Source organism: Mastomys coucha, chromosome X, assembly GCF_008632895.1.
Source record: "Mastomys coucha isolate ucsf_1 chromosome X, UCSF_Mcou_1, whole genome shotgun sequence".
NCBI classification, from domain to species: Eukaryota; Metazoa; Chordata; class Mammalia; order Rodentia; family Muridae; genus Mastomys; species Mastomys coucha.
The window spans coordinates 2,567,139-2,576,976 of record NC_045030.1 but is presented as its reverse complement, the minus strand read 5'-3'; the positions used below and the strand labels follow the sequence as shown (position 1 = coordinate 2,576,976).

Here is a 9,838-nt window from a genome sequence, read left to right as displayed (position 1 = left end):
CAGGCTGGCCTCAAACTCAGAAATCTGCCTGCCTCTGTCTCCCAAGTGCTGGGATTAAAGACGTGCACCACCACCGTCTGGCTCACACATTCATTTTTATTAACCCACTTCCTCAAAGCATATCAAACATATACACACCATATTTTAATTTCTTTCCCCTAGTTTTTTCTCCTTGAGACAGGGTTTCTCTGTGTAGCCCTGGCTGTCCTAGAACTCACTCTGTAGACTAGTCTGGTATCAAACTCAGAGATCTGCCTGCCTCTGCCTCCTGAGTACTAAGTGCTTGGACTAAAGGCATTCATCATTACTTCTGGCTTCCCTCAGTTTTTTAAGTACACAGTCTTCCTTCTTTTTCTCTCATTGCAAGAATATGACATGATTTACTTTGTCCCTTATTGTTAGACACTCAGATTTCCAGTGGTTTCATATACAAATGACTTCAATGACCAGCATGACCCACCACATCCAGCACATTGTCTTGCTTTTAAAATGACTCTTTTTGATGAGCTGGAAATCAATACCTAGGGCCTCCCCATGTAGACCCTCCCATCAAGCTGTATATACTCAGCCCTTTAAAATGATCTTTAAAGAAGGAACCAAAATATATCTGTTCACCCTTGATAAGTACCTAGACCCTTCTGTTACTCAGGAATACAAAGTACCAAAGATCCCTGGGCAAAAGATGGGTTTTCCTGAGACTCGTTGAATTTCAAAATCATGACTTGTTTCTCTCCCACAGGGCTACGGCATGGCATACACTGTCCACAAGTGGTCAGAGCTCAGCTGGGCCAGTCACTGGGTCACTTTTGGATGCTGGATCTTCTACCGTCTCATAGGCTGAGGCATATGACCTTCATAATCCCCTTCAATACCCCTCCTTAGGGTGCCAACTCTGATGGGGAATGAGAAAAGGCCCTTTCTCTACTCCTTGACCCCTCTACATCCTTGAGCCCCAACTCCCCCTCCACACAACATACGAACACATACAGCCTTTCTATGCCTGTCAATCCTCACCCCACCACCAGGCAGGAAGGGGGTGGTCCTTATTGGGGCCTAGGAAAGGTGGATACTTGGGGAAGCAGAGAGGAGCAGATCCAGGGCCTCCGCTCCTGCCTTCTCCCTTTTTTTATATGCAGTTTGTTATTGTCAAATAAAAGTAGAAATTACACAACAGGCTCGTTCTTCACTCATCAGAGGGGAAGAGGAGAAAGCAAGGAAATTCCAGTTTGGAAACTGAAAATTGGGGAGGGGGAAAATTGCGATCTATTCGCAATGAATTCAAGATTGTCTGATTGGATAATGAGTCTGTGGTGGCTGGGTCCTGGTCCTGCTTGAGTAGAGCAGGAACAGATTTTGCGGGGGAGGCTTAATAATACTTCATGGAGAACTGAGGGATCCCTGTTCTGATTGGTTCGTCAGATTTGGACAGAGGGCGGGGGAGGGCAAGACAGATGAAGGGTTGATGCCTACTGGTCCTTAGGTAATAATTAAACTGACAGTTTGAGATGGATCTGTTCTCTGAATGCTGACGAGGTCTGTTTGCCAACTTGTTTAGCATCATGCCTTCAAGCACTAGCACGGTTGAGAGTCTTCACACGAACTTCTCAGCAGGAGTGAGGGTTTGAAGATGTCGTATGCTGTTAAGACTGAAGAGTTCTGAGCTCTGGTGAGCGCTAGGTTTGTGGTGAATGTAATCCACCTGTCGTATTTTCTTTGCATTCGGGCTAAGAATGGGTCCCGGAACTGATTGGCTGCTTAGAAAACTTGATAGAGGACTACGCAACTCCAGTTCACTAGCAAATGTTGAGGGTTTACCATTTCATTAGCCTCATCTTGTGCGATTGATAAGGGGGCAGGGAAATTGAAGCTCAGAATAGCATTGATTTGCTATCGGCAGAAAGCGCCCACGACCTTGGAGGTCTCCACCCCACTCCTGACTTGGTCTCAGCCAACAGGGAAGATGACACCATAGGCGAGGACAGGGCCTGCGACATACGGAGGACTCCTATTGGCAGAAGCCACCTTCTCCACTTCACTATTGGTCCGCTCCATCGGGCGGGGAAGCGCGAGAGCTGAGCGGAACTGGGGCTATTAGGGAGCCAGCAGGTCTTCCTGGAAAGTCGCAAGCCTGTGTTAGGAAGTCGCCCCGCGATCGCGCCTCCTGGGGTGAGTGCCCTCCTCCAGCCAGTTTGCCCGAGTCCCTCCACGTGCCCAGACCCTCCACGACAGCGGTTTGCCTGCGAGCCCTGCCCTACCCTGCGCCTGCGCGGGACCCTAGCCCTAAACCGGTTGTCCAGACGACGGAAGACTCGCCCTCTCGTTGGGCAGCTACAGTGGAAGGTTCTGGTTGTGATTGGTGGTCTCTGGGTTTGGTTTTCCTTTCTCTTGGTTTGCGCCGCCGTGAGACCCCTGCCTTTGCTACTCCAAGCTTGTTGGCGGGTGGCACACTAATTGCCTGGAGTCTTGCTTTTTGAAACGCGGTGCTTGGGACCACCGCTCTAATTGGTCATCTCTGCAACCCCCGCGGGTGGGAGTAGCATCCAGTTAAATCCCAGCCACTGGACCTCGCAGTGCACCCAGGCTACAAACTGAGCCCCAAAGTGCTAGGACCTGGCTTGGTGGCAGTGACTCTCCCACCAGACTGTGACCATACTCTGTGACTAGCAACAAGAACTACAACTCGATGTTGCTGCCACTGCAGCCTGATAATTCCTCTTAAGAGCCTCAGGAGCCTCTGCCTAGGTGCACCGGAGGCCTTGAAACCCGCTATGTAAGAAAGTGTTAAGATGTATCTCAATGAAGCAAAGTTAGTGAGGTTTTTTTTTAAAGATTTATTTATTTTATTTATATGAGTACACTGTAGCTGTCTTCAGACACACCAGAAGAGGGCGTCAGATCTCATTACAGATGGGCTTGAGCACCATTGTGTTTGCTGGGAATTGAACTCAGGACCTCTTTGAGAGCAGTTGGTGCTCTTATGCTCTTAACCGCTGAGCCATCTCTCCAGTCCAGAGAGTAAGTTTCTTTTTTTTTTTTTTCTTTTTTTGGTTTTTTGAGACAGGGTTTCTCTGTGTAGCCCTGGCTGTCCTGGAACTCACTCTGTAGACCAGGCTGGCCTTGAACTCAGAAGTCCACCTGCCTCTGCCTCCCAAGTGCTGGGATTAAAGGTGTGCGCCACCACTGCCCGGCCCGAGAGTGAGTTTCTTAAAGCAGAAAGGCAAGCTGCACTTGACAAAAGGAATGCACCTAGGGGCCCAGCAGAAGCTGTTTATCTGACTTGGAGGTCTTGGAAGCTACTTAATGTCTAAGTTTGTTTATTTGTCTGAATATAGTATCTTGCTATGTAGCTCTGGCTACCCTGAACTTTCTATGTAGACCAGGCTAGTTATGGCAATCCTTCAGCTTCAGCCCCCAAAACGTTGGGATTTCAGGTATGTGCTACCACGCAGTGTTATTACTAAGTGGAAATTAAGGGAAGTGTGTGCTTGTGTACTTACTTTTTTTAAAGTCCACTGTCCTTGAGGGTCAGATTTCAGTACAGACTTGCCGGTGAAGACGGCAGAGAAAACATGTTGATCAAAGCAATCTTTATACATATTTGGCAAGGACATTGGACTTGAATCCATTAACCAATTTTGACAGGTTTGTGCTGTTTTGCAGAAGGGTTCATACTTCTTTTACAGATGACTTGTCAAGTATGTCAAAATGTCTGACATTATAACCTAGAGAGTGAGGACCTTTTTCTTCTCACGGCTGCTTGATTTTCTAACTAGCTCTCCAGTCACAAGCCAGGCCCATTTCTTGTTGTTATACCTGCCAGAGGCCTCAGATAAGCCTTTATTCTTTATAAGGTTTCAAATCTGAGCTGTGTCCCCTTTTTAAGATTTATTTTCTTTTATATGTATGAGTATTTTTTTGGCCCCTTTTTAGTTTCTTTTTTTTTTTAAAGATTTATTTTGTATTATAAATGAGTATAGGGTAGCTGTCTTCAGACACACCAGAAAAGGGCATCAGATTTCATTATGGGTAGTTGTGAGCCACCATGTGGTTGCTGGGATTTGAACTCATGACCTTCCAAAGAACAGTTAGTGCTCTTATCCACTGAGCCATCTCTCCAGCCCTGTATGAGTATTTTTGACTCCATGTATGTATGTGCCCACAGAAGCCAGAAGAAGGTGTTGGATCCCCTGGAACTGGAGTTAGAAATGGTTGTGAGCCACCATGTGGGTGCTGGGAATTGAACTCGGGTTCTTTGCAAGAGAAAGTGCTCTAAACCACTGATACATTCCCCAGTTACATTCTTTTTTTTTAAAAAAAAAATATTACTTACTTAATGTATATGAGTACTCTATCCCTCTCTTCAGACACCCCAGAAGAGGGCATCAGATCCCATTACAGATGGTTGTGAGCCACCATGTGGTTGCTGGGATTTTTTTTTATAGGTTTACTGTTTATTCAATGTTAAATGTTACAGAGTTCTTACACTGTTGGAACCATGCCTGAGAATCCAAAGAAAGAAATGATGCAATGGACAGCCTCATCCATCCAGACAATGTATTAAAACTTGATTCATATGCATTTTGATAATTTCACAATCTTAAAAAATTATAACAAGACTTGGAATTTACATCTGCCACAGGTCTTCAGTGTTCCAGTACAGTATGCCATTAAACAAACTTCAGGGGCTGGTGAGATGGCTCAGCGGGTAAGAGCACCGACTGCTCTTCAGAAGGTCATGAGTTCAAATCCCAGCAACCACATGGTGGCTCACAACCACCCATAATGAGTTCTGACGCCCTCTTCTGGTGCGTCTGAAGACAGCTACAGTGTACTTACATATAATAAATAAATAAATCTAAAAAAAAAAAAAAAACTTCATCATGTCTCTGCTCCCTTCTTAAACCATAACTCCAAGCAGAATTTGTGTCTGTGTGTTTAGCTGGGGCAAAGCATACTTTAAGGGAAGTTAGTGGCTCAAGGTGTGAGGTTACTTGTTAAGGTTTCTGGTGCCCAAATTAAGTCTTCAGTTTAACTACCAATCTCAAGCATCACCAAACCTCCTCCTGGCTGGTTCAGATCATGCCAACATTATTGCCCAGGAGTGGCATACAGTCTGGTCAGGAGACACTGGCCTATACCAGTTGCTGGGATTTGAACTCAGTACCTCTGGACCTCTGAGCCATCTCTCCAGTGCCCACCCCCAGTTATATTCTTGAAATGCCTCAAAATTAGATTTCTCCCTCTCCCCCTCTCCCCTTCCCCACCTCTCCTTCTGAGACAGGTTGTTACTTTGTAGCCCTGGCTAACCTGGAACTCACTATGTAGGCCAGGCTGGTCTCAAATTTACAGAGATCCACCTGCCTTCAAGGTCTGGGCCTCATTGCATAAGTGTGTGTGACACCAGGTTCAGCTAAACTTGGTCTTTTTGCTTTTTGTTTGTTTGTTTGTTTTGTCTTGTTTTGTTTTTTCGAGACAGGGTTTCTCTCTGTAGCCCCTGCTGTCCTGGAACTCACTCTGTAGACCAGGCTGGCCTCGAACTCAGAGATCCACCTGCCTCTGCCTCCCAAGTGCTGGGACTAAAGGTGTGTGCCACCACAGCCCAGCTAAACTTGGTCTTTTTAAAATCCAGTCTTACAAGTCGTTTTGTCAAATAATAAATAATAGATATAGTTTACTAACATTTCTTGTTGAAAAGTATTTGGATTTGGTTTATCTCACTATGTACTTTCTGTTTGCCCAGGTTTTTCTGCTCCTTTTTCCTCCGTTTATGTACAAAGCTGCCAGCGGCCCATAGAAACATGACCACCAATATGGTCCCCTTGCACCCGTACTGGCCCAGGCACATGAAGCTGGACAACTTTGTGCCTAATGACCTCCCGACTTGGCATATACTGGCTGGCCTATTCTCCATCTCTGGGGGCCTAATTGTGATCACGTGGCTGTTGTCTAGCCGAGTTTCCGTTGTCCCACTTGGAACTGGGCGTCGACTGGCCCTGTGCTGGTTTGCTGTATGTACATTCATTCACTTTGTGATCGAGGGCTGGTTCTCTTTCTACCATGACATCCTTCTCGAAGACCAAGCCGTCTTATCTCAACTCTGTGAGTCCTGAATTCTTATATTGTGGAAGGAAATTTTCTGGGTAGAGATTCACTTTAATAGTTACCCACTCACCAATGCTTTCTTGTTTTTTCTAATTCCATTAACTTTTTATTTTTAAAATTTATTATTTTTTATTTTTTTAATTATTTATTTTATGTATATGAGTACACTGTCACTCTTTTCAGACATACCAGAAGAGAGCATAGAATTCCGTTATAGATGGTTGTGAACCACCATGTGGTTGTTGGTAATTGAACTCGGGACCTCTGGGAGAGTACTCGGTGCTCTTAACCACTGAGCCATCTCTCCAGCCCAAATTTATTAATTTTTATTTTGTGTTTGTGAATGTCCTGCCTGCACATAAGTGTTTATGCCTTGTACATACCCATGGAGGCAGGAAGAAGGCACCAGATCCCCTGAAACTGAAATCAAGGATGGCTGGGCTTTTCTTTTTAATCCTTTTATTTTTTTAATTAATTAATTTACACACACACACACACACACACACACACGTAAAACATTGTAGCTGTTTTCAGACACACACCAGGAGAGGGCATCAGATCTCATTACAGATGGTTGTGAGCCACCATGTGGTTGCTGGGAATTGAACTCAGACCTCTGGGAGAGCAGTCAGTGCTCTTAACCACTGAGCCATCTCTCCAACCCCAATCTTATTTTTTTTTTTTTTTGTTTTTGTTTTGTTTTGTTTTTCAAGACAGGGTTTCTCTGTGTAACCCTAGCTGTCCTGGAACTCACTCTGTAGACCAGGCTGGTCTCAAACTCAGAAATCCACCTGCCTCTGCCTCTGCCTCCCAAGCGCTGGGATTAAAGGCGTGCACCACCACTGTCCAGCGCAGTCAGTGATCTTAACCACTGAACCGTCTCTCCACACATGCACTGCTCACCATAAGCTTTTTTTTTTTTTTTTTTTTTTTTGGTTTTTTGAGACAGGGTTTCTCTGTGTAACTGTGGCTGTCCTGGAACTCACTCTGTAGACCAGGCTGGCCTCGAACTCAGAAATCCACCTGCCTCTGCTTCTGCCTCCCAAGTGCTGGGATTAAAGGCGTGCACCACCACCGCCGGACTCACCATAAGCTTTTTATGTGTGTGTATATATATATATATGTATACATATATATATGTGTGTGTGTGTGTGTGTATACACATATAATTTATTTTTTGAGACAGGGCCTTACATAAACCTGACTAGTTTAGAATTTGCAATATAGATCAAGTTGTCCTTGAATTCATACAGGCCAATTGGTTCTGCCTCCCAAGTGCTTGGATTAAAGGGTATGCTACTCGGGGCTAGAGAGATGGCTCACCGGTTAAGAGCACTGACTGCTCTTCCAGATGTCCTGAGTTCAAATCCTAGCAACCACATGGTGGCTCACAACCACTCATAATGAGATCTGACGCCCTCTTCTGGTGTGTCTGAAGACAGCTACAGTGTACTTACATATAATAAATAAATAAACCTTAAAAAAAAAATCCCAGCACTTGGGAGGCAGAGGCAGGCAGATTTCTGAGTTCGAGAACAGGGTGAGTTCCAGGACAGCCAGGGCTATACAGAGAAACCCTGTCTCGAAAAACCAAAGAAAAAAAGGGGGGGGGCACTCCTCATTTTGCAAAGCACTTTCAAAGCATAAAAAAATTATTGGCTTGTACAGTAGGTACTGAAAGGTATTTCCCCCAAGAATTCTATATTCTTTTTTTTTTTGGGGGGGGGTTCGAGACAGGGTTTCTCTGTGTAGCCTTGGCTGTCCTGGAACTCACTCTGTAGACCAGGCTGACCTCAGAAATCTGCCTGCCTCTGCCTCCCGAGTGCTGGGATTAAAGGCGTGCGCCACCATGGCCTGGATCAATCCTATATTCTTGACAATGTCTTTTTGGCCCCATGAATAAAACTGCTATGAGCATTTTATTTCATACACACACACCACACATATGTGCACACATCCATACATACACACAGCTGCTTTCATTTATCTTACATAACTATATACAGGTGAATGGCTGGGTCTTGTGGTAGCTATGGTTACAGTTTTAGGGGCGTAGCTAGGCACTATGGTGCTTACTTGGCACATTCAAGGCCCTGGGTTTCATTTAGGTTGGGAGAGAACCCTACCAAAATGTTTTCAGAAATGATTGTACAGTTACAGTCCCATCAGCAGAACCCCACATCCACTTGGTGTCATCAAGTGTTTCTTAAATTAGTCCCTCTAGTAGATGCGATGATTCACTGTGGTTTTAATTTGCTTTTCTTTGAGGACTAATAATGCTTTGAGCACCTTCCATATGTTAATTGGCCATTTGGAAATCCTTTGGGAAGAACCTCTTTAAGTCCCTTGTCTGTATTGGGGTTATAGTTTGGAAGAGGTGTTGGGAATACAACCCAGGGCCTCAGACATGCTCTATCACTGAGCTACGCTCTTGGATCTTCCGATTATCTGCTCACTCTTTCATGCACCTATCTGTTCACATGTATGTGTTCACATACTTGCTCGCCTTTCCACCCCCACCTTTCACTCTCCATCTTCTATTTTTTTTTCCAGACAGAGTCTCATGCAATCTGTGCCAGCTTCTAACTATCTATGTAGTTAAAGGATGAACTTGAACATCTCATCCTCCTGCCTCTACCTCCCCAGTGCTAAGATTACAAGCGTGCACCATCACACCTGAGCCACATGCTCCATCATTTATACCTCTTTTTATACCGCATACCATGTAACCATAGCAACATTGTTCCATATCAGTCTTTACACAGACTATATAAGCACACACCTTAGAAGCAAAACTACTACCTCCACTGTACAAAGTATTATGTTTGTTATCTTCTAGTGATTATCACAGATATGAGTTCTATTTCCTGACTTGATTCTTCTTATATCTCTGTCTCCCTCAGGGAAAGAGTATTCCAAGGGAGACAGCCGATATGTCATGTAAGTATTTTGCCTCTGTTAGTGAAAACCTGCATTGGTTTGTGACAATGGTGAGTTGGGGACATTAACAAGAGTACAATGATGCCAGTGTCCATCTTTTCTCCTGCAGTAGTGACTGCTTCATCGTCTGTATGGAAACTGTCACAGCTTGTCTCTGGGGACCACTCAGCCTATGGGTAGTGATTGCCTTTCTCCGCCATCAACCCTTCCGCTTTGTCCTACAGCTTGTGGTCTCTGTGGGTGAGAAAGCCTATACCTGGCAATTCAGGGGTCACGGGGTGAATCCATAGACACAGGCACATCCCTGTGGGTGAGATCTCCTAAGTGTCCTTTCAGGGATAAGCCATGCTCGATGATAAGCTCCTTGGTGTCTTGATACACCCAAATCCTTCTCTGTGCTTGCCTCTCCAGCAGGAATGTATATTGCTCTTTTTTCTCCAATGGTTACATGATGTATTAATATGATACTGCCCAAAGCTCCTGGGTCCTCCAGAACCAGCCCTGGAGTGTTAGCTTTCTTTTGTTTGCTTACATAAGCTCTCTTTAGTTCTGAAATCCCAAGTTGTCATGCCTTCTAGGATTTTAAGCTTGCCTTCAGTTCTAGGATGAGCTACCCTGAGTTGAAGTCTCCATGCTCCTGCTGGGTATGGTGGTGCATGGGTACATGCTTATAATCCTGGCATTCAGAAGGCTAAGGCAGGAGGATTGTGAGTTTGAGGTCAACCTAGGCTTCATAGCAAGACTCTCTCTCTCTCTTTCTCTCTCTCTCTCTCTCTCTCTCTCTCTCTCTCTCTCT

General features: G+C 44.9%; 2 protein-coding genes across 5 annotated transcripts in view; both read left to right on the top strand.

The window, feature by feature from the left end:
- The window catches only part of Porcn (porcupine O-acyltransferase), a 13,067-nt gene extending 11,899 nt beyond the window's left edge, over positions 1-1,168 (top strand). For all 3 annotated transcript variants that reach the window (XM_031339333.1, XM_031339183.1, XM_031339250.1), the window contains one exon: positions 740-1,168. In XM_031339333.1, coding sequence (XP_031195193.1) covers positions 740-841 — 102 coding nt within the window. In that variant the 3' untranslated portion in view covers positions 842-1,168. The remainder of the gene's footprint in view (positions 1-739) is intronic.
- Positions 1,169-1,468: 300 nt separating this feature from the next.
- Ebp (EBP cholestenol delta-isomerase) overlaps positions 1,469-9,838 on the top strand; it is a 9,193-nt gene continuing 823 nt past the window's right edge. Inside the window, exons 1-4 of one of the 2 annotated variants that reach the window (XM_031338979.1) lie at positions 1,469-2,166; positions 5,741-6,099; positions 9,006-9,042; positions 9,152-9,282. In XM_031338979.1, coding sequence (XP_031194839.1) covers positions 5,799-6,099; positions 9,006-9,042; positions 9,152-9,282 — 469 coding nt within the window. In that variant the 5' untranslated portion in view covers positions 1,469-2,166; positions 5,741-5,798. The other variant, XM_031339058.1, reaches the window with a different exon arrangement.